Here is a 26,042-nt window from a genome sequence, read left to right as displayed (position 1 = left end):
AATAAAAATATTATTCTGTTCAAAGTGTTTTATTGCTAAGAGTACTTCCCCTCCCCCAACAAAGCCTTTTTTTTTTTTTTTTAAAGATTATTTATTTATTTATTTGAGAGAGAGAGAGAGAGAACAGAGTGAGCAAGAACAAGAATGGTAGGGAGAGACAGAGGGAGATGGAGAAGCAGTATCATCAAAACCAATAAAATGCTTAGGGATAAATACAACAAAGAGAGAGATCTGTACATTGAAAACTGTAATACTTTAATGACAGAAATCGAAGAGGGCACAAAAAATCAAAAAGGTATCTCATGATTATGGATTGGAAAAACTGATATAGTTAAAATATCCATAGTACCCAAAGTTATCTATAAATTCAAAGTTATCCCTATCAAAATCACAATGGCATTTTTCACACATATAAAAAAACATTCCTCACATTTGTATGGAACTACAAAAGACTCCAAATAGCCACACCAATCCTGAGAAGGAACAAAGCTGGAGGCATTACACTTCCTAATTTCAAATGATAGTATAAAGCTATAGTAATAAAAATAGTATGGCACTGACATTAAAACAGACATACACAGTAATGGAATAGAACTGAGAGCCCAGGAATAAACAAATGCATATACAGTAAACTCCTATTTGACAAGAGGGCCAAGAATCCTCGAAGGGGAAAAGAGAGTCTTTTCAATAAATGGTATTGGAAAAACTGGATACTGGTATGTCAAAGAATGAAACTAGATCCACATCTTACACGACTCAGAGAAATCAACTTGAACTGGACTAAAAAACTTAAATGTGAGAGAAAACTCCTAGAACACTTAGGGAAGAAAATTCCCTGACACTGGTCTTGGGAATGTTTTTTTGGATGTGACACCGACAGCACAAGCAACAAAAACAAAAGTAAAGAAGTGAGGCTACATCAAACTACAACTTTATTGCACAACAAAAGAAACAACAACAAAGTGAAAAGGCAATCTATAGAATCAGAGAAAATAGTTGGAAACCATATCTCAGATAAGGGGCTAATATCCACAATATGGAAGGAACTCATACAAGTCAACAGCAAATAAATAAAACAAAATAAATATAAAATATCAATGGTGACTATGTAGAAGAGACTTATTCTCTTTCTTATAATTAATAAAGTTACCATTTATTATCTACTACAAAAAAATATAAAATCTGATTAAAAATGGATGGCGGTCTTGAGCAGGTATTTTTCAAAAGAAGAAATGGCCAAAAGATACATGAAAAGAAGTGCAACATTACTAATCACTAGGGAAATGTAAATCAAAACCACAGTGAGACACTATTTACACTTGTTAAAATGGTTACTCTCAAACAAGAACTAACAAGTGTTGACGAGTATGTGGAGAAAAGGGAGCCCTGCAGCACTGCTGGTGAGAATGCAGACAAGTACAGACACTAGGGAAAAAAGATGAGGTTCCTCAACAAATTATAACTACAGCTACCATATGATCTAGCAATCTCACTTCCAGGTATATACCTGAAGCAAATGAAATCACTATCTCAAAGAGATACCACGCTCCCTGCAGTATTATTCATGATAGCCAAGACCCAGAAACAACCAAGAGCCCACTGACAGATGAAATGCAAAAAGAAAACATGGTGTATACACATATACTTTTGTGTAAAAGAATATTATTTAGCCACGAGAAAGAAAAAAATCCTTCCATCCTCAACATGGATGAATCTGGTAGGCATTACTATGAGTGAAAGAAACAGAGAGAGAAAGACAAATACTGCATAGTATGACTTATACGTGGAATCTAAAAAAACCAAACTCACAGAGGCAAGAGCAGAATGGTGGTTGCCAGAGACTTGAGGTGGTAGTGGAGGAAATACAAAGATTTTGGTCAAAGGGTACAAATTTTCAGTTAAAAGATGAGTAAATTCTAGAGATCTAACATTCAGTCTGGTGATTATAGACAGCAATACTTCATTAAATACTTGAAAGCATCTAAGACAGTACATCTCAAAGGCAATCACCACAAAAAATTGTAATTATACATATGGTGATCGATGTGATAATTAAGATTATGATAATTTTTCATAATATATATGTGTATCAATCCATAAAGTTGTATAATAACTTAAACTCACACAATGTTTGTTATATGTCAATATTTCAATAAAACTAGAAACAGAAAATACAAAAATTTTTACCAAAATACTTAATATTAATATATCAGCATCGTTAGGGCCAAAAAGCAAAGAAAGAGCTTCTCAAATTATCATTCATTCAGCTGGCAATCTATTTAACAATAATGTGGTCTTACAGTTATGTGACAAACCTACTTTGTAGCATTATATTTGCGAAAACATGCATGTCCTTATTGCTTCTAATTTTTATAAACTGGAAATTTTGTTAAAGTTGGCTACTCAACACCATCACCAAAGTCTTAGAGAAAAACTATTCTTGTTATACTGAAACATGAAAAAATGTCATAGTCTTTTAAGAAAACTTAAACATCAACAGATAATACGGCAAATAAATGCCATAAAACTTGAGTATGTGAGGGCGCACAAAACAATTTTTTTGGCAAAATGAAACTGAACACGGAAAGGATAAAGCCCTGTTATTTTTACATCTGCTACAATAAGGCCTTTGAAGGGGGTCAAAAATACATTACCAGAATGTTTGATCTTCAAGAGTTTATTAGAGAAACGGGGAAAAAAAAAAAAAAAAAAAAAAAAAAGCCAAGAGCCAGAAACAGTAGGTGAACTGCTTGTCTTGAAGTCAGGCAGCTAATGGCAAAGCAACACTAATTTGAATGCAGAAACTCCTAGAAATTTAAGCCTCTTGCCTTTGCTAACCAGCAATCTTTGCAAACAGAATGCATTGTACAGATCTTCTTAAGATACATCTAGTCCTTCAAACTTATGTTTGATGCTTAATTGCTAGTTTTTTAAGTTAATTTTTATCTGTTCTTGATGGTCAGTTACTAATTTGCAAATCTGAGTAACTTATGATTTGTGGACTAGAAAAAATATTCTAATGGGGAAAAGCTGCAAATGGAAAAACTGTTAATGGCATGCTTTACAAATACTAAGGATTTCAGTTTTCATTCTTCAAAGACCAAAAAAAAGTACACATGTATTTCTTAAAATGTTTGATTTAATGGAAGTTTTAGTTTAAAATATCATGTTTTATAAACAACAACAATCATTTAAATAACCCTTATTTCTCCTAAGTAAACAATGTCAAATATAGTATTTTCAACTTGCTTGATTTTATTCTTGACAAAGCAATTTGAAATCATTCAATGCATTTTTTTTACTTCAAATTTTAACAAGAGGTAAAGGGGAATACAGACCACCGATTTTATCTAATAATTAGACTAACAGTCTTATTTCCAGATTACCTAGCCATCTGGGAACAGAAGTGACAAATGACAGGTTTCTGAATTCAGTCTTTCTCAAGCAGTTTTCTTCTAAATTATTTGAGATAACTTTCTCTCATTCTGTGACTCATCTCCAAGCCCCCCTCTCAAATCTCTTTGGAGAGAAATGAAATATAAGCATAAAAGAGAGCCTTGTAAAGTAAGTGGGAGGAGGTCTGAAGCTTTGGCTGTGCTTTGGGTTTCGGTAGCTGTCTGCTGTGTCTACAGTTTAAGTCTTTGGGCAGAGGGTAAGAACACACAAGAGTAAGCAGAGCAGAACCTGTCAAGAGACCTTTCAAATTCTTTACTCCTCCTTATTTCACTACTGCCCACCTTCCTGCCTCACTCACTTTTCCCCATTTTGTATTCACTGATGTTTATACTTATACAAACATGCCTAAATAAATGGTCTTACACATAAGGACACACACGGTCTTCACATAAGGACACGAACATCATCTTTTGAGGCTCACAATCTTGCTCTAATTTAAAAGGTTGACAAATGAACAATGAATTCATCCAAGACAGAATGTGATAAACTTCACTGGAAAGATGAAAAATGGGGGCACCTGGGTGGCTCAGTGGGTTAAAGCCTCTGTCTTCGGCTCGGGTCATGATCTCAGGGTCCTGGGATTGAGCCCCAGATCAGGCTCTCTGCTCAGCAGGGAGCCTGCTTCCCCCTTTCTCTCTGCCTGCCTCTCTGCCTACTTGTGATCTCTCTCTGTGTGTCAAATAAATATATAAAATCTAAAAAAAAAAAAAGAAAGATGAAAAATGTTACAGAGGTTTACAGAAATCTGAATACAGTCATATACCTGAAATTCACAAAAACTGACTAAAGGCTAAGCATTCTCTATGAACACTTTTTACACCTGCATGAAAAAAGTCTTCATATTAGAGGGTATGAGGGAACCACATATTTCCTTATTTAACACTGACACAACATTTGCCATGGACAATTCTCAGGAAATTGTGGTTTTCACACACCTCCAGTTTCTTCCATTTCAAATAAATTAGGTAAAAAAGAGGAAAACACCTCATCTTTTTATGGAAAAATTTTATTTTGGTATACGGGTATTTTTTATGAACACAAGCATTGGGTGTTCAATTCTGAAAAGAATCTTGAGAATGTACATGTGAATACAAACAACAGTCTAAAAATGAAAAAGTTCTCTGACATGCAGTGTTCCTTCCTGTGAAAAGCTGCCTACAACATCCTGACTCAGAGTGAACTGGTAGAGGCAGAAAGCTGGGAGCAGTATTCTTAATATTTATACTTAATTTCAATTCTACTTTCACCTAAAGATATATGTGTCCATTTACTAAAAATAAGTAGGCAGGTAATAAGAAACAGTCCATTCAGCTGGATTAGAAGAACTCTGGCAACCTATGGCTTAGAGTCCACACTGAAGGCAACAGGAGACCTTTTTGCATTGGTTGGGCTCTTATAATCCCTGGGACACCAGGATTCTAAAATGGAGTCTTACAAATTAGGGACCCACTGGAGCCTTTTCTCCTAAACCTTTGTTTTGTAGGCTGAGACCAGGGCTTAGACCTTGGATCTATTATCTGCTAATGACTGTCTGTAAGTATATTTTTGACCTATCGGGGCCAATATGTCCTTTCGTTAAATGGAGTTATCATCTTCTCTGAGAAAGCTAAGATATATAAAGCACCTAACTGAGTCAGCAACTGTTAACAGATGTTCACAAGTATTAATTTGCTTCCCCTTATCCAGCAGTTGTTTAATATACCTGTCTTATACTCCCTACTAGATTATATATTCCTCTGGAAAATACTGAGTTTCCTATTCCCTTTGTTATTGTCCACACCGCCTAGTTGATTGCTTCATGTGCAACACATGTTTTGAATTGCGAAGTTTGTGAAATCCTGGCCCCAGCTGTCTGGAAATGTCAACATTCTCATTCTTCCACTCTCTAGCTTTCAACTTTCATCACATACATATTAGCTGCCTACTTAACCTTTCTACCCCTTTTCTGCATTTGAAAAATGAAGACTTTACTATTACTACACACACACACACACATTGTGTGCACATATGTGCAATGAATGCTTTCTACGTGAGATCACTGTTTTAAGATCAACTGAGATAAGAATGTGAATGGAAGAACTGTGAAAGCTGTATATCACATAAATTAGTTTGCTCTGCTCTGATCTGATCAACAGCTCAAATGTACAGAGCTCTATGTAACAGGCTTCATTCCTATGAGGTTATCTTTCACTGAGCTCACTTCCTATGACACACTGAAGAGCAATCAATCCTTTCTCCACAACAACACTGTTGCCTACATCATTTTTTAGAGGTTTAATTTATTAACAGGTTTTCAAACAGAAGAACCTGAATCCAATGGGAGAATATCCCAAATGAAATAAAACACTAACAAAATAGGTGAAATCAAATAGCTTGGGAGGAATCTGAAATGATTTTTTAAGCAGGGCAGTTTCCTTTGGCTTTAAATTCCTCCAGGGTTCCATCAAGAACATGGATGAAACAGAACTGTTTCTCCTTCTTCCCTCTCCAGCTTCCCTTCCTTCCTTGCTTTTGTTTAGAGGAAGGTATAAACAGCAGAAATGTAACCAGGTTTCACTTGACCCTTGACAGTGAGATCCTAAACTTCCTTTTTTTTTTTTTTAAAGATTTTATTTATTTTATTTGACAGACAGAGATTACAAGTAGGCAGAGAGGCAGGCAGAGAGAGAGAGGAGGAAGCAGGCTCCCCGCTGAGCAGAGAGTCCGAAGCGGGGCTCGATCCCAGGACCCTGCTATCATGACCTGAGCCGAAGGCAGAGGCTTTAACCCACTGAGCCACCCAGGTGCCCCTAAACTTCCTTTTTTTTAAAAAAGATTTTTATTTATTTATTTTCCGAGAGCAAGAGCACACCAGGATGTGAGAGAGCATGAGCATGGGGAGAGAGAGGGGGAGAGGCAGAGGGAGAAGCAGGCTCCCTGCTGAGCAAGGAGCCCAACATGGGGCTGGATCCCAGAACCCTGGGTTCATGACCTGAGCCCAAGGCAGCTGAGTAACTGGATGAGCTACCAAGGTGCTCCAAGATCCTAAACTTTTTATCTGAATTAATATTAAAAATTTCACCACTACAGGGGGGCTTCGGTGGCTTGAAGCCAGTTAAGTGTCCAACTGGATTTCAGCTCAGATTGCAGGGTTAGGTGTCATTAAGTGTCAGTTAAGTCAGTTAAGTGTCCAACTGGATTTCAGCTCAGATGGCAGGGTTATGAGATCTAGCCCTCTAGGCTCTGTGCTTAGCAGGGAGTCTGCTTGTCCCTCTTCTCCACCCCTCACTGCCTCTCAAGCCCTGCTCAGGCACCAGAGCATTGTTTCTCTAAAATAAATTAATTAAAAAAATTTTCATGACTACAAATCCTGTCTAATGCAAATGAATTTACTAATATAAAATAACAATGATAAGCTAATATAGATGTTTGTTGCCCATTTTTTTTTGGATAAATGACATTCCACACACTGGAAAGTTGAAGGAAGGGTTGTAAATGGAAGAAGATACCCTAAAAAACTGATTTTATAAATATTACGCATACACTAAAACAATCTGGCAGAGAAGATGCTTTTTACTTGAACCATAAATTAAACATTAATGAATACTTTTAAAATTTAGCAACCTTTAGGGGCGCCTGGGTGGCTCAGTGGGTTAAGCTGCTGCCTTCGGCTCAGGTCATGATCTCGGGGTCCTGGAATCGAGTCCCATATCAGGCTCTCTGCTCAGCAGAGAGCCTGCTTCCCTCTCTCTCTCTCTCTCTGTCTGCCTCTCTATTTGTGATCTCTCGCTTCCAAATAAATAAATAAAATCTTAAAAAAAAAATTAGCAACCTTTAGAAAGCTCAAAAAATTTATTCTGGAAAACTGATTTTTAAAAAAAAAATTTATTTATTTGTTTTGACAGGAAGAGATCACAAGTAGGCAGAGAGACAGGTAGAGAGAGAGGGGGAAGTAGGTTCCCTGGTGAGCAGAGAGCCCAATGCGGGGCTCGAGCCCAGGACCCTGAGATCATGACCTGAGCTGAAAGCAGAGGCTTTAACCCACTGAGCCACCCACGCGCCCCTGATTTTTTTTTTAACTCTCAAGAGAAAAAAAAAATTCTATAACATTTTTATTCCATTACTACTATATTTAACATGTCATTATTTTGTCTGAGATACAGACCAAACCACAGTTTAGTTTTAGTTTAGTTTTTCCTCTCTTTATGAAAAAAATCCCATGAAATAAGAATATTTACTGTAGAATTATTTTAGTACAAAATAAACTGTTGTAAAATCATGTTCAGGGATTTAGTGTAGCTTTTCTCATCAGGACAATGGCACCAACAAGTTCTCCCTCCTCTCAAGCAAATAAAAACCTTTCATATTCTGGCTTTCTTAAAATGTTTTAAAATCTAACATGTCTTATATCACTTGCAGAAAAGTCAGTGCTAGTCTATAAAAACAAAGAATCAGAGCATTCTTTTCTCAGGGCAGAAATAGGCAAACTGACATCTATAGTTGGATATTCTAACATAAGGCTCTGGATAATCAATAAAATAAATAGGCAGAAAATCAGTAAAGACACAAATCACCTGAACAACACCAAAAACTAAGAGACCTATTTGATATTTTTAGGACACTGATGCCAAGAGAAAACATATACTGTTTTCAAATGCATATGAAATAGTCACCAATATAAGCCATTGTGGTCAAATAAAAATCAGAAAAAGTCTGCTCATGGATCACAAAGGAAACAGTCATGAAAACATACCTAGAAGACCCCTTAACTGTTCAGAAATTAAACGACATACATCTAACTACACCATGGTGAAATACAAAGTTTCAAGGGAAATTTAAAATACTGTGAACTCAAAGAAAATCAGAATACAACCTATCAAATTTAAGGGTACAGCTAAAGGAGTGCTTACGTAAAGCAACTTTGTAACACTAAATGCTTGTTAGAAAAGAAGCAATCTCTAAAATCAGTAACTGAAGATTCCACATTAAGAAACTAGAAAAAAGAGCAAAGTGGACATAAATGCAGGAAACATGAAATAATATACATTAGAGCAAATGCCAATGAATGCGAAAACAGAGAAGCAACACAGAAACATCCATTAATCCAAAATCAGCTCTTAAGCTGGAACTGTCCTATGTAGACATTATTAGCAAAGCAGGCAGAAATGAAAAAGGCGAAATAGTAGGAGCAGGAGAACTGGGTAAAAGTCCCAACTGCCACTTGGTACACCTTTACTGAGCTCACTTCATTCTTTCTGACCTATAGTTCCTTCATTTGTAAAAAGAGGGTAAAAATAATCTTTCACAAGTACTAAATACAGAGATTAGATGAAATAGTCATAAAAATTACTTGGAAAAAATAAAAATATTCTTTCCTATGATTATTAAAATTAATGAATTGTTACTAACACACAAAGGCCACATTAAGTTCAACATACATTTATGGTGTGTTGGTGTGCTATCCTAAGCAAAGCAAAATTCATAAATTACCATAAAAATATTTTTTTGACGGCAATAACAGAGCTGAAGTGGGGAAAATCATCATATTCTAATAGTAACTGGGTTGTTAAGTTTTTTTCTTCAAGGAAAAAGGTGATAAGAAAAAGTTGGTCAGGGGCACCTGGGTGGCTCAGTGGTTAAGCCTCTGCCTTCGGCTCAGGTCATGATCTCAGGGTCCTGGGATAGAGCCCCGCATCGGGCTCTCTGCTCAGCAGGGAGCCTGCTTCCCCCCTTCTCTCTCTCTGCCTGCCTCTCTGACTACTTGTGATCTCTGTAAAATAAATAAATAAAAATCTAAAAAAAAAAAAAAAGAAAAGAAAAGAAAAGAAAAAGTTGGTCAACCATATAAAGCAGTAACTTTTTTTTAAAAGAAAGACAATCCACTGCAGACATACCTTTTTGCAGATTTTTTCAAAGCTGATATCATCACTGAGCGCAGATTTAGTTACTACATCAGGTTTCAATTCCTGTAAAAAAAAAAAAAGGGGGGGGGATTTTAGTTATGAGTTTAATCTTAGTTACCTATTTATTTTTGTGGGGGAGGAGCAGAGCGAGAGGTAAGAGAAAATCTTAATCAGGTTTCATGCCCAGCATGGAGCCCTAAGTGGGGCTCTATCTCACGACCCTGAGGATCATGACCTCAACCGGAATCAAGAGTAGGATGCTTAACCAACTGAGCCACCCAGGCACCCAGTTATGAGTCTAATTTTAATGCACCATTCAGTATTTAATGCATCATTCATTATTTTAATACTTGCCATGTTTTGCTTTTATGAAATCTGATATTAAATAAGTTCTTAATTTTAGATGAGAACAACTTCAATCACATAGTATGAAATTACCATACTATGAAAAACCACAGCAAAATGAATTCAAGAGCTAATCCTCCTAGGACAAGTACACTCAGATTCCATGGAAGCCAGCAAATTTCATGCGCCATAAAATTTCCAGCTTAGTAACAGTTCTTTAATGGAAATAAGATTAATATTACTCAAAATATTAATTTAAGACTTCTACATTTCAAAGAAATTATTACTTTATTTTAATGACATTTCAAGACATTAGCAATTATATCATTTTATAGAGAAATGTAAAGATTTATAGAGAAATGCATACTTTTATTTTTATTTTTTTTTGACAGACAGAGATCACAAGTAGGCAGAGAGGCAGGCAGAGAGAGAGAGAGGAAGCAGGCACCCCGCTAAGCAGAGAGCCTGATGCAGGGCTTGATCCCAGGACCCTGGGATCATGACCTGAGCCGAAGGCAGACGCTTTAACCCACTGAGCCACCCAGGCACCCCGAGAAATGCATACTTTTAATTAATGATTAAATAATCTAACCTACAAAAGACTTTTACATTGTGCAAGGAATTAATCCAAATTTATTTTAGAAAATTAAAACCAGAAAAGCAGAGAAAAATAAGTAAGATTACTAACAGTGTTTACATGGTTGTAATTTCATTATACACCCTTCTATATGCTTCTTTAAGAGAATTGTTTGATAATATAGTTCACTAAAGAATGAGAGCTTTAGATCCCACAAAAATGAAATTTCTCTTAACAGTTATCAAGTTATGCTACCATGCATGAAAAACTACAATAAACATTTGTGTATTTTTTTCAAAATACTATTTGGAAGAAAGGTAAATAAAATCAGATAGTTGGTTTTAAAATAACACTGAGTGACAGTAAGTTAGATAAATGTGTGATACGGTAAAAAAAAAAAATACAGAAACTATTCCGTGAAAATTATTTAAATTATATATAGTTTTAAGATTTACTTAGAGAGAGAGAGAGAGACAGAGACAGAGAAAAAAGGAGAGAGAGTATGAAGCAGACTCCACACTGAGCATGAAGCTCACCACAGGGCTCGAATTCACAACACTGGGATCACAACCTGAGCCAAAACCAAGGGCTGGAGGCTTAACCGACTGTGTCACCAAGGTGACCCCAAATTATATTTTAAACAAAAATAGGATCAGGGCACCTGGGTGGCTCAGTTGGTTGAGCCTCCAACTCTTGGTTTTGGCTCAGTCCCTGATAACGGGTCATGAGATCAAGCCCTGCCTGGGGCTCCCTCTCAGTGGGGAGTCTCCTCTCTTTCTACCTCTGTCCCTCTTCCCACTCACATACTGTAGCCGTACTCGCTCTCTCTCTCTCCTTCTCAAATAAACAAATGCATCTTAAAAAAACAACAAAAAAACACCAGGACCATAGCATTTTGGAAACTAGTTTTATCATTTAATGACAGAGCAATATCTATCCATTTTCTTTTTATTCTCTTACATAGCTGTCCTTATTTATTTAACCAACCTATTATTGGACATTATTATGCTTTCTGATTTTTTAAATCTTTTTATAAATAAGAATGGAGTAACTATCCTTGTATATGCTGATTTGTATAACTCCTGAAAAATTACCACATGTTCTGTAGTAAAGAGCTATACTATGCTTTTAGAAAATGAACTGAATGAGGGGCACCTGGGTGGCTCAGTGGGTTAAGCCTCTGCCTTCGGCCCAGGTCATGATCTCAGGGTCCTGGGATCGAGCCCTGCGACGGGCTCTCTGTTCAGTAGAGACCCCGCTTCCCCCTCTCTCTGCCTGCCTCTCTGCCTACTTGTGATCTCTCTGTCAAATAAATAAATAAATAAATAAATAAATAAAATATCTAAAAAAAAAAAAAGAAATACTGATATTAACGGTCCAATGTCAGAAAGATCAGAAAGCACAGTTTCTGATAATACAGAATATTTTGTATACAGGAATACAACTGGGAAAAAATGTGTATGTAAAACAAATCTATATAAAGGGCATGAAAATAATAGACTCTTAAGTGTGTGTGTGTGTGTGTAATATCTCTTTAGGAACTAATGAGCTAATTTGAAAGATGGCCTCCCTGTCAGTTTAAAGTCACTAAAACTATTTATAATTAAAAATATCCAAATTTGGGGGCACCTGGGTGGCTCAGTGGGTTAAAGCCTCTGCCTTCGGCTCAGGTCACGTTCCCAGGGTCCTGGGATCAAGTCCCGCATTGGGTTCTCTGCTCAGCGGGGAGCCTGCTCACCCCCCTCCTGGCCCCACCGCCACCTCTCTGCCTGCCTCTCTGCCTACTTGTGATCTCTGTCTGTCAAATAAATAAATGAAGAAAAAAATCTTTAAAATCCATTTTTTTGTTGTTGTTGTTGGCTGGCTATAAGTATCTTTTTCTACTCTGTAAGTAAAAAAAAAATAATTCTAAGAGTAAATCAGTTAAATGTTATTGCAAATATGAAATTAATATGTACAGAAGATAATGCTGCTTAAATTTCAACCAATCCGCATACTCCCTCCAAAAGAATAAACTCAACAAGGACTCTGTGAACCATGCCTTCATCATTATTAGGGGATAGAGTATACAATAAACTTCAAAGTATCTCCAAGATGAGAAACTAACACCAAATTCAACCTAGCACTCACTGCATTACAAACTTGCACAGAGAAACAAGATACTGGGGAAGTTGATACTAGAAAAAGACCTCCAGATTGATCTAAAAGCAAAACTTAAGTCTACACTATATATATGAGATACACAAAAAATACAGCGATTCAAAAAGGCTAAAAATAAAGGAATTCACCAAGATATATGAGGCAAATAGGAACAGTAAGAAAGCAGGAGTTGAGATCATGTATCAGATGAAGAATAATTAAAGAAAAAAATGAAATGAGACACAGGAGATTTCCAAGATATGGAAAAGTGGAAACATACTATTAACAGAAGACTTTTATACAACAGTTCAGCTGAAAATAGGGGGGAAAGCATTAGAAAATCTTAACATAATTAATAAGCTGTACCTATCTTACAGATTTATTTTGAACATTTTATCTGTCTTATATTTATTTTGAACATTAAAAAATTTATCGTATATTAAGTCAAAGTAGGTATTAGTAAGTTCATCAAGTAAAATGCTAAAAACAACATTCCCTGATCCCAATGAAAAAGCAGGAGTTAAAGAAAACCAACGGACAAAAAGGCTTATCTACCCAGAATTTTTAAAACAAAACAACAAAAACAACTCTTGGGAAAGGAAAAATATAAACAGAAATTTCAGGGTTTCTGAAAATTAATAAGGCAACACTGCATTTCACAATCTATCGGACACATTGAAAGTGGTTTTTATTTTTGAGACAAGTATATAAATAAGGAAACAAAAATAAATGAATAGTCAACTAAAAGGAACCTAAATTATCTTTATTCTTCATTTATCAAATGGAAAGGAAGACTCAATTAAATCATGTGATTTGTCCAAGGTCCTATTGTTAGTTGGTGGTAAGACTGACCTAATTAATTAATGATTAATTAATAACCGATCTAATTAATGATCTACTGAATCATAATCTATTTTATTGCCACTTTGATATAATCCAAAAGATTTCCACCATATTTAAAGCATTGATGTAAAAACTGACACAAAAGTTAAACTCTCATGGTTCACAATGTCATGTGCACTGCACATGGTCAGAATCTTCTAAGTATAAGAACCTTCTAGTTTTAAAGTAGGTAGGAACGATTTATAGAAGCTTACTTATTATACCTTTCAAAACACAAAAAATAGGTGTGTTTTAACAAGTGTGAGGCACTAAGCAACCCCAGCACCTAATTCTAGCAACTTACATGGTCCTTCAGAAATACCATTGGGAAAATGTTATAAAGGTTCAAAATACAGAATGTGCTTAAGAGGGAAACTGAAATTGATCTGAATTGAATGAGGCTGAGAATATTTAAAGAAACATGAGTGCCACTAAAAAAGGCTGGGCATTTCTTGGGTAAATTACAAGCAAGAGGCACTGTCAAGATCTGTGAAGGGTTTGAAAATTAGTAAGTAAGCCTGACATGTGGCTTACTTACTGTAAGTAAGTAAGTAAGGATGCAAGCAGAAGACATAAAACTCTTGGGCCGGAGATAAAGAGTGGTTTATTACTCAAGTGCCAGAGTACTTGCTCTCTATCTCATCTGTTCGGAAAAAACTCAAAAACCCCAGACACACAGTAGACAATAAACTTAAATTATCCACACAATCAAAACTAAAGGAGCCTTTAAGGAATATAATACCTCTGAAAAATGGCTACTAAGCAGAGAACATATTCTCAGAAGGGAAAAGCAGGGATGCCTGGGTGGCTCAGTGGGTTAAGCCACTGCCTTCAACTCAGGTCATGATCTCAGGGTCCTGGGATCGATTCCCGCATCGGGCTCTCTGCTCGGCGGGGAGCCTGCTCCCCTCCCCCCCTGCCTACTTGTGATCTCTCTCTCTGTCAAATAAATAAATAAATAAAATCTTAAAAAAAAAACAACAAAAAAAACCAAGAAGGGAAAAGCATCTGTTTACATTCTTACTTTGGCAGTATAACCAGCAACACAAATTAGGATTATAATAACCTCTACTTTTCAACATAAGTAACTATTATTTGCACATTATGTTCTAGGTTGAATGGCTTTCCAAATATGTCCATATCCCAATTCCCAGAGCCTGTGAGTGTGCTACCTTACAGGGCCAAAGGGACCTTGCAGATTTAACTAAATTAAGGATTTTAAGATGTATGTATTATCCTGGATTATCCAGATGATCCTAAAGTAACCAAGGGTCTTCATGGGAGAGCAGCAGAGAATAGGAGTTAGATAAAGAGAACGGGGTGTCGGTGGGGGAGGGAGAAAGGAAATGAGCAAGAGCAGGAGACTGAAACCTGAAAATGCTACCCTGGCGGACTTGAAGATGGAAGAAGGGGCCATGAGCAAAGGAATCCCAGTGGCCTCTAAAAGCTGAAGATGGCAGGAGACTGATTCTCCTCGAGACTCTCCAGAAGGTATACAAGCCTGATGACACTCTGATTTTAAGGCTTTTGACTGCTAGAACTCCAAGATACTATATCCTTGTTGTTTTTTAAACCATTAAATTTATGATAATTTGTTACAGCAGCACTCAGAAGCTAACATACTTTCTATCTCCTACCAATCTTCATATTATTCATTATTCCATGTTATTTGGACACTCTGTACCATAAATAATGCCCAGAGTCAAATATTTACCTTAAATTATCAAAGTAAGATTTAGATGCAGATGATGACTTAAACATTCCTTATGACAACACTCATTCTTGGGTATTTTGGAACTAGGTTGTTTATTGCCTTTGTTTTAAATATAAGCACATGACAGCACAGGGGATGCTATCTCCTAAGTTTAGTTCGTACAATACTTTTAAATAGTATTTAAGTAGCAAAACTGAATAGCTAGGAATGCTATACCAAACCTAGAATTTTTGTTTAGTGCTAACATAAGTAGACACTGAGAAGTTAATAAATCAAGTGTCTTTTTAGACAATGCAAAAACGGCAATAAACAGTATATTATGAAGTTATTCCTCCTTCCCTGTATGTTTACTCATAAGGGATCAGGTACTGCTTTCAGAATAAGACTCCTTCTGATGTATTGTCACAAGTGGATCGAAAGCACCTCACATGTTAGTATTCCCTTCAGGAGGCAAGAGGAAATTTAACCCACAGCCTTTTGAATCCTTCTAAGAGTCCACTGTGGAGTCCACTTGGGAAGTTCATGCTAAACTTTCAGAATTCACAAACTGTCTTTTACTTCTCTACATTCTAGATTTATATACATTCTGACTCAGGATATCTAATATACTTTCAAAGGAAGAAGTTTTAAAAAACATTTTCATTTTTCTTGGATTGAGTGAAAAACTAAACAATGGGTTATAATTTGGCTGTACAAGTTTAGTCATATTTTAAGAATAAATTACCCTGCAAATGGATTATGAAAGCTAGCTGCTATACCAAGATTCATTAAGGTCCACTAGGGATACTGGGAATGGACTTTTTTTTTTTTTTTTTTAAACATGAAGTAATTCACAATTTTCAAAGAATACTTGGGATGATGGATAGTTCATAGGATTTCCAGCTGTGCTATCTTACCTGAATGCATCTATTATTTTTGTTATAAATGAATGGTTCCCTGCAAGAGTTCCAAAAGCAAGTAAAATTGGAAGGTTTGTGGATAAAACTCCAAAAAGCCTTAATTTATGTAAAAAGGAAAGAACTCTAAAAGACAAATGGTACTGAGAGGCTTGAACCACAAACAGTTCCAACAATTTCAGTTTTCTGCCTAACGATTCAGAAGTGGAAGTGCACTATAACCAACCAGCTTGTTGGGGACAGTTTTGTTTCAAGTGCATGGGAAGGAAACAAACCTGAACATGGTCAGGCAGTAAGCTATCTCGTCAAACTGAAATGGCCTAAGGTACAATATAAAACAGTCTCAGAATAATTTGATTATACTAATGTTTGCCTTCTACTTTCTTGATATAGAAATGGAATGAAAAATCTAGAGTGTGGGTTCTTCAAGGGTAAGAAAGGTGTTTTATACACCTCGGCCTATTAGACCCCAGTACAAAACATTTACTGAACAGAATTGGATCAGACTAAAGAAATTTAAAATGCCTATTTCTTAGTGAGAAAAGAGAAAACCTAAAACAGATCAGTAAAGTCTCTTATCAATAGAAAAGTCAAATTCAGGATTTGCCAACAAATATTTAGCTGCAAATGTGGGCTTTTTCTTTATGAAGAAAAGCTTTGCTTCTTAATGAAGAAAAGCTTTGCTTCTTTATGAAGCAAAGCTGAAGAGAACAAATTCTGGAAAGGATGGCAAGGAGGACTCCTAGGGTATTGCAAGGTGGAGTATTTACTGCTCAAAAGTATTGTACGTTAATATACTTCTTTAAAAAAAAAAAAAAGGAACCAGAGAAGGTAAAATACTACTACTTAAGGAGTCACTGAAACATACATTTTATGTTGTGAATGGGTATGAACCACATTAGCTAATAAGTCAGGCAGGTAGCAGCTAAAAGGTAAGACTTTGTTCTCTCTCAGAAAAGATTTTAAGCCAAATGGAAAACCAAGGTCCATTTCCAGACCCCGCAGCAGACATTTTACATAGCAGCTATTTATTCATTCCAAGGTCATTTTACAAGTACCTAGTTTTGAAAGGTTATCTGGTCTCCTCATGCACCTGGTTAAGAAAATATCCATTAAAAATGTGAGAGAAAAGACACTAGTTCAGGGCTTGTGGGATAATCGTGCATTATGCAATTTCTAGTGTATGGAGTTAATTCTAAATAACTTAGTTTTTAATAACTAAGAACACTTAGTTTTCTTTTATATAAAATTAATTCTAAAGCCTTTTTCCAGATAAAAGTAGTTCTCTTAAATCTTAGAAAGGTTTTTCTCTATTTTAAATTGAATATGTCAAATATTCAACAATTTCAAATGTAGAACAATAAACATTCTTCCATGTGGCAATTTGCAAATTTTATACCAAAGTTGTACATTATGGATGTAGGGAAAAAACTACCTAGATACATTTCAATTTAGGAAAAGAAATTTTTTAACATTTTAAAATCCAATAAATATGAGCAAACACATTAAGTGACAACAAAAAAAAGATAAGTGGCAAAAACACAAAGCCATTCGCAACTAGAAAACCATGGATCAAGGATAAACAATAGGAAAACGAAAATACCAGAGTTAAATTACAGATGCAAAATATGGAATACTGCACTAAACAACTCTAAAAAAGATTCATGCTAAATTAGACAAGTAAAACCTGAGCAATTTTATCCAAATGTAGAGAAATCCTATAGTGTTTTCACTTAAAAAAAAAAGTTATCACCAACGCAAGGGAAATAGAAAAATACCAGTAATTTACTAATCAAATGCTGACTTAGCTTCTGAAACTGGGCTTAAGTAGTTTCTTTTCCTTTGACTTCCTTACGACTCAAGTCTGAAAATCCTAATCTTGGTATTTTATTCACTTGGGAGTTTACTCATCAGTGAGCAGGGCTCTGTGTTGACTTGTGTAAAACACAACTTCTTTTGTTGTTAAAGATTCAATCCAGCTTTACTTTCTAACATCAGTATAATTTATTTTTTATTTAAGCTTTCAAATAATTAGAATTATCCAATCCATCTCAAAGATGAAATAAAGCATTAAATTCCTTATAATTTATATGAGAGGAATTAGCACTCCATTCACTAAAACATTAAAATTGCAAGACACTTATGCTATTATGTAATTCTACACCCATGCAGAAAAGGGTTAACTCAGCAGGCCTGGGTTGCTCAAACTCTGTACATAACTGAAAAAGGTGTATCTTTAGAACTGGCCATTGGCCAGCTTCTGGAGATGAGTTCTGAGCCCTTGGAACACAGGATACCAATTTGATCAGAGAGTTGAGCTAATAATGTTGGGCTAATAACCCTCTGGAAGGGTTAAGTCTGAGTCACTGATGAGGGCAGCCATGCAGGTAATTCACATCTACATGACTGGCTTTAGGTTAAAACCCTGGGCACCGAAGGCTCAAGTCAGCTTTCCTGGTTGGAAACACTTTGCAAGTGTTGTCACGTATGACTGCTGGGGGTATGTCCATGTGTCTATATTGGAAGAGGAAGCAAGATTCAAGCTTATGCCTGGTATCTTCTGGACTTTTCCCTCACTTGCCATTTCTATTGCTGATTTTTTTTTTTTTAAAGATTTTATTTATTTATTTGACAGAGAGAGAAAGAGATCACAAGCAGGCAGAGAGGCAGGCAGAGGGAGAAGGGGAAGCAGGGAGCCCAAACCGGGGCTCAATCCCAGGACCCTGAGACCATGGCCTGAGCTGAAGGCAGAGGCTTAACCCACTGAGCCACCCAGGTGCCTCTCCTTTTGCTGATTTTTATCTGTATCCTTGAACAGTAATAAATTATTATTGTGAGAATATAAGCTTTTTTTGAGTATTGTGAATCCTTCCAGTGAACCAATGAGCCTAAAAGGAAATGTTAACCCAAGAAAGTTTAAGAGATCCTTTCAAGGTATTAACAACAAGGCTGGGCCTGGAAACACCACATTGTGCTTTTTGCCATATTCTGTTGTCAGTCGTGATAAATCAGAAATGGTTTTCATTCTTTTCTCATCACATTCAAGTAAAGTTGTTCAAGTTTCCTACATTAAAAGTAGTCATCCACTATTAACAAGATTAATCAGAATATTCCAGTTCCTTTATTCCACATTATGCTGGATACTACTGCTTTGCTTATATTCAAAATGGTGAATTTAATTGGAATGAGGTAATCCCAATTTTGATTATTGGGCTATCTCCCTTTCCTTCTTTTTTCCAGAGGCTTTTGAGACCCGTATCTTCTGACTCATAACTAGATAACCACTGTAGTGTTGTCTCTGAGTCAGTGGGTGAAGTAAGTTTGCAATCAAACTGTTCCAAATCACACTGTGGGCAGGGAGACTGAGTCAAGACAAAAAGTAACTTGGAGGCAGTAACCATGCTGACTTTTTTAATTCCAAGAGGCTCTCATTAAGGTAGAGCTTTTAACTTCATAAAATAGAAGACAAAATGTGACTAAAATTGGAGTATGTTTAGGTTATGAGGGGTAAAACCAGATACAAAGAATTAAAGGGTAACAAGAGAAGTCTGAATTCTTATAGATTTTTTGGGGGGGAGTCTACTTGGAAATGAGGCAAGAAATGTATTTCGCTGAAATACAGAATCTGAAATAGCTCGTGAGAGAGTTACTGACATCTAAATCTTCATGCTTTTCCACAGATGGAAATCTCATTATGGTTACCCTTCAGCGACAACAAAACTGTTCTTATATATTGTTCTACTGTTTCCTAAATACAGTTCTACCAGATGGAACTTCAATAAGGTATACTCTGCTTTATTGCCAAGGGATTTTTTTTTCCCCAAATAAAATATCTGTCTTCCTCCTTTACCTATTCCTGTGTTCCCTATTGCAACTAATGGCATCTCCAGCCTCTGCTGCTTAGAGGAGACAGCTCAGAGTCATCCGACACTGTGGGCCTCTTCGTCATGCTTCTGTTATGTTCTTATCCCCATTTTGCTTTTTCTCCTGTACTGTCTGTTGAATTTGGTTCCTTCCTGTGGACAACCATTATCTTACCTGTAGGTTCAGGATTCCATTATGGATATAATCCCCACAGCAAGGAGGTCAAATAGGAAATATTTCCAGTTTTAAGATAAAGGAACAGACTAAAAAACACACAATTAGACATTAAGTACAAAAAAGGTATCAACCCGACTTGTAAACCTTAGGATGTGACACAAGCAGCTTTATTCTTCTTTGCTTTTTTAATTGCAGTCTCCTATATCTTAAAATATATCAACACACTGAACTTATTTTGAAATTCAAATTCTTAAACCTGAAATGAAAAATGAACAACAGTCTCAAACATTATTGTTAGACAAATGATTAAAAAAAGTAAACTAAAAAATTCACCAGTAACTATGATAAAGATTAATCTTCAATCTGATTAGAAAAATCTAATTGTTCTTTACTATATAACCTCTTAAAAACCTATTTATTTAGATGTGCATATTAATATTTGAAACATGTTACTGAGAGCTTTCCACTGTGCAGAACACCAGGCACTGTCTAAAAAGACAAATATCCCAATAAAAATTTATTGATGGTACATACCTACGAATAATTATTTTAAATGTAAATAGACTAAATACGCCCATGAACAGATAGAGGATGAATGAATGGATAAAAAAAAAAATAAGACCCCCCTATAAGCTGCATAGGAGACTCACTTCAGACCTATAGATGGAGTGAAGGGATAGAAAAGGATAGTCCACGCAAAGAGAAACGAAAGGAAATCTAGGGCAGCAAAACTTGTATCGGATAAAACAGACTTTAAAACACAAGCTAGAGGCTTCAGGGTTTTCTACATATAGTATCATGACAACAATAATCAGTGACAATTTTACTTCTTCCTTTGCAATCTGGATGACTTTCTTTCCTTTTTCTTGTGTAGTACCATGTTGAATAAAAGTGGTGAGAGTGGGCATCCTTGTCTTGTTCTGATCTTAGAGGGAAAAGTTTCAAATTTTCACCAATGAGTATGATGTTAGTTGTGGATTTATCATATATGGCTTTCATCATGTTGAGGTACAGTTCCCTCTTTACCCACCTGATAGTTTTTGTCATAGGTGGATGCTGAATTTTGTCAAATGCTTTTTGGGCATCTCTTGAGATGACCATGATTTTTATTCTTCATTTTACTTATGTGGTATATCATGCTGTATAAGATTTGCAGATATTGAACCACCCTTTCATTCCTTGAGTAAGTCCCACTTGACCATGATGTATAATTCTTTCACTCTACTGTTGAATTCAATTCCCTAATATATTTTTTTAAGATTTTATTTATTTGACAGACAGAGATCACAACTAGGCAGAGAGATAGGCAGAGAGAGAAGGGGAAGCAGGCTCCCCACTGAGCAGAGAGCCCGATGTGGGCTCGATCACAGGACCCTGGGATCATGACCTGAGCTGAAGGCAGAGACACTGAGCCACACAGGTGCCCCTGGTTCCCTAATATTTTGAATCAACTATTTCTTCATCAGGGATATTGGCCTGTATGTTTTTATACAGTGTCTTTGTTTTAGGCAAAAGAGTAAGTTTGGTCCTATAGAATGACTTTGGAAGAGTTCCTTTCTCTTCAATTTTTTAGAGTAGTTTGAGGAGGACAGGAATTAACTCTTCTTTAAATGTTTTGAACTCAACTGTGAAGCCATGTGATCCTGGACTTTGTGTGTTGGGAGTTTTTTGATTACTGATTCAATTTCACTATTAGCAATTAGTCTGTTCAGATATTCTATTTCTTCCTCAGTCTTGAAAGATTTTATGTTTCTAGGAATTTATCCATTTCCTATAGGCTGTCAAATTTGTTGGCATAGAAATGTTCACAGTAGTCTTATGATCTTTGCATTTTATACTTCTCTTACACTTCTGATTTTATTTATTTGGGTGTTGTCTCTTTTTTTGGTGATGAGTCTTGGTAATGACTTATCTATTTTATTTATCTTTCGAAAGAACCACCTCTTAGTTTCATTAATCTTTTCTACTGTGTCTCCGTTTTGTTTTATTTCCACTATGATCCCTATTATTTCCTCCTTTCTACAAACTCTAGGCTTTGTTTTTTTCTAGGTACTTTAGGTGTTAAGGTTAGCTTTTCTGAGATTTTCCTTGTTTCCTGAGGTAGGAATGTACTGTTATCAACTTGCCTCTTAAAGCTGCGTTCCTTGTATCCTATAGATTTTGGAGCACTGTGTTTCAATTTTCATTTGTCTAAAGGTATTTTTTTGATTTCCTCTTTGATTTCTTGCTTTACCCACTGGTTGTTCAATAGCATGTTATCTAGTCTCCATATATATATTTTTTTTTTCTGGTTTTCTTCTCATAGTTATTTATAATTTCAAACCACTATAGTTGAAAAAAATGCCTGGTGTGATTTCATTCTCTTAAATTAATTGGGACTTGTTATGTGGCCTAACATACAATCTGTCCTGGAGAATGTTCCATGTGAACTTGAGAAGAATGTGAACTCTGTTGTTTTGGATAGAATGTTCTGATTTATCTATTAAGTCCATCTGCTCTGATGTGTCACTCTAGGCCAATGTTTCCTTATTAATTTTCTGTCTGGATGATCTATCCATTGGTGTAAGTGGTATATTAAAGTCCCCTACTGTTATCATATTATTGTCAATTTTCCATTTGTATGAGTTAATATTTGCTTTATATATTTAGGTGCTCCTATGTTAGGTGCGTACATATTAACAAGTGTTCTATCTTCTTGTTGGGATGACTCCTTTACCCCTATGTAATACACTTTTCTTTTTACTTTTCTTAACTTCTTTTCAGTGTACCAGAATTCATTGTTTATGTACCACACCCATGTTCCATGCAATATCTGCCCTCCATAATACCCACCACCAGGCTCACCTAACCTCCCACCCACCACCCCTTCAGAATCCTCGGATTGTTTCTCAGAGTCCACAATCTCCCATGGTTTGTCTCCCCCTCCAATTTCCCCCAACTCAACTTCTCCTCTCTATCTCCCCATGTCCTCCGTGTTATTTCTTATGCTCCACAAGTAAGTGAAACCATATGATAATTGACTCTCTCTGCTTGACTTACTTCACTCAGCATACTCTCTTCCAGTTCCATTCATGTTGATACAAAAGTTGGGTATTCATCCTTTCTAAAGGAGGCATAATACTCCATAGTGTACATGGACCACATCTTCTTTATCCATTCGTCCGTTGAAGGGCATCTTGGTTCTTTCCACGGTTTGGTGACTGTGGACATTGCTGCTATGAACACTGGGGTACAGATGGCCCTTCTTTTCACTATATCTGTAACTTTGGGGTAAATACCCAGTAGTGCAATTGCAGGGTCATAGGGAAGCTCTATTTTTAATCCTTAAAAAATTAATCCTTAAATTTTTTTAATTAAATTTTTAATTTTTAATCCTTAAAAAATTAAAAATAGAGCTTCCCTATGACCCTGCAATCACCTTGCATTCCCACCAACAGAGTAAGAGGGTTCCCCTTTCTCCACATCCTCTCCAACACACGTTATTTACTGTCTTGTTAATTTTGGCCATTCTAACTGGTGTTAAGGTGGTATCTCAATGTGGTTTTGATTTGAATCTTCCTGATGGCCAGCGATGATGAACATTTTTTCATGGGTCTGTTACCATTTGTATGTCTTCTTTGGAGAAGTGTCTGTTCATGTCTTCTGCCCATTTTTCGACATGAGTATCTGTTTTGAGTGTGTTGAGTTTGAGTTCTTTATAGATCCTGGATATCAGCCTTTTGTCTGTACTGTCATTTGCAAATCTTCTCCCATTCTGTGGTTTGCCTCTTTGTTTTGTTGACTGTTTCCTTTCAAGTGGAGAAGCTTTTGATCTTGATGAAATCCCCAAAATTCATTTTTGCTTTTGTTTCCTTTGCCTTTGGAGACATATCTTGAAAGAAGTTGTTGTAGTCGATATCAAAGAGGTTACTGCCTCTTCTCTAGGATTCTGATGGATTCCTGCCTCACGTTGAGGTGTTTTATCCATTTTGAGTTTATCTTTGTGTATGGTATAAGAGAATGGTCAAGTTTCATTCTTCTACATATAGCTGTCCCATTTTCCCAGCACCATTTATTGAAGAAACTGTCCTTTTTCCTACCGTGTATTTTTTCCTGCTTTGTTGAAGTTTACTTGACCATAGAGTTGAGGGTCCATATCTGGGCTCTCTACTCTGTTCCACTAGTCTATGTGTCTGTGTTTATGCCAGTACCATGCTGTCTTGGTGATCACAGCTTTGTAGTAAAGCTCGAAATCAGGCAATGTGACGCTCCCAGTTTTGCTTTTCGTTTTCAACATCTCCTTAGCAATTCGGGGTCTTTTCTGATTCTATATAAATTTTAGGATTGTTTACTCCAGCTCTTTAAAAAATGCCTTTGGAATTTTGATCAGAATGGCATTGAAAGTATAGATTGCTCTAGGTAGTATAGACATTTTATTTTATTATTATTATTTTTTTAGATTTTATTTATTTATTTGACAGAAAGAGAGATCACAAGTAGGCAGAGAGGCCACAAGCAGGCAGAGAGGCAGGCAGAGAGAGAGGGGGAAGCAGGCTCCCCGCTGAGCAGAGAGCGCGATGGGGGGCTCGATCCCAGGACCCTGAGATCATGACCGGAGCCGAAGGCAGAGGCTTTAAACCACTGAGCCACCCAGGCGCCCCGTAGTACAGACATTTTAACAATGTTTATTTTTCTGATCCATGAGCATGGAATGGTCTTCCATCTTTTTGTGTCTTCTTCAGTTTCTTTCATGAGTGTTCTATAGTTCAAGTACAGATCCTTTACCTCTTTAGTTAGGATTATTATCAGGTATCTTAAGGTTCTTGGTTCTATAGTAAATGGAATCGATTCTCTAATTTTGCTTTCTGTATTTTCATTGTTAGTTGTAATATCCTTTTTTTTCTTCTTACAGCTATTGTTTTAAAGTCTGATATAAATATTGATACTGAATGAAATCTTTAAGTTGCAGGATACAAAATCAATATAGGCTTACCTCAGAAATATTGTGGATTTGGTTCCAGACTACTGAAATAAAATGAATATCTCAATAAAGGGAGTCAAATAAATAGTTTAGTTTTCCAGCACATATAAAAGTTATCTTTATACTAAACTGTGATCTACTAAGTGTGTAATAGGATTATATCTAAAATACAACGTACATAGCTTAATTTAGAAAAGCCATTGCTAAAAATTGCTAACCATTATCTAAGCTTTCAGCAAGTTGTATTCACTGAATGCAAATCATCATAACAAATATAATAATGAAAAAGTCTGAAATCTCAAAAGTATTACCAACATGTGGCATAGAGACATGAAGTGAGAAAATGTTACTGGAAAATGGTGCCAATAGGCTTGCTTAACACAGGTTTACCACAAACCTTCAATTTGTAAAAAATGCAGTATCTATGAAATGCAATAAAGAGAAGCACAATAAAACAAGGTATGCCTATATAAAAAAATCTGTTCCATTTCTCCATGCTAATAACAATGATCAGAAAGAAAAATTAAGAAAACAATGCCATTTGCAATCGTACCAAAAAGAAAATAACTAAGAATAAATTTAATCAAGGAAGTGAAAGATCTTCTCTGAAAAACTATGACACTGATGAAAAAAATGGAAGATGGAACATATAAAAGGAAAGTTAGAGCATCATCATGGATTGGATGAATCTGTTAAAATGTCTATGCTACCCAATGCAATCCAAGATTCAACGTAATCCTTATCCAAATCCAGATAGCACGTTTTACAGAATTAGAACAAATAATTCTAAAATCTGTATGGAACTACAAAAGACCCCAATTAGCCAAAGCAATCTTGAGTAAAAAAGAAAAGACAGGAAGTATCACACTTCCAGATTTTTTTTTTTTTAAAGATTTTATTCATTTATTTGACAGAGAGAGATCACAAGCAGGCAGAGAGGCAGGCAGAGAGAGAGGAGGAAGCAGGCTCCCTGCTGAGCAGAGAGCCCGATGCGGGGCTCGATCCCAGGACCCTGAGATCATGACCTGAGCCGAAGGCAGCGGCTTAACCCACTGAGCCACCCAGGCGCCCCACACTCCCAGATTTTAAACAATACTGAAGAGCTATAGTAATCAAGATAGTATGGTCTTCGTACAAAAATCAATATGTA

The 26,042-nt window shown here is 36.1% G+C and overlaps 1 protein-coding gene across 1 annotated transcript in view; it reads right to left on the bottom strand.

The window, feature by feature from the left end:
• SRFBP1 (serum response factor binding protein 1) overlaps positions 1-26,042 on the bottom strand; it is a 69,261-nt gene that overhangs the window by 14,288 nt on the left and 28,931 nt on the right. The window contains exon 4 of the mRNA XM_032844204.1: positions 9,330-9,401. Coding sequence (XP_032700095.1) covers positions 9,330-9,401 — 72 coding nt within the window. The remainder of the gene's footprint in view (positions 1-9,329; positions 9,402-26,042) is intronic.

The sequence above is a fragment of the Lontra canadensis genome, unplaced genomic scaffold (genome assembly GCF_010015895.1).
Source record: "Lontra canadensis isolate GAN:19392208 unplaced genomic scaffold, GSC_riverotter_1.0 scaffold4, whole genome shotgun sequence".
Classification (NCBI taxonomy): domain Eukaryota; kingdom Metazoa; phylum Chordata; class Mammalia; order Carnivora; family Mustelidae; genus Lontra; species Lontra canadensis.
Note: the sequence above shows the minus strand (reverse complement) of the source record. Positions and strands in the feature narration are given on the sequence as shown.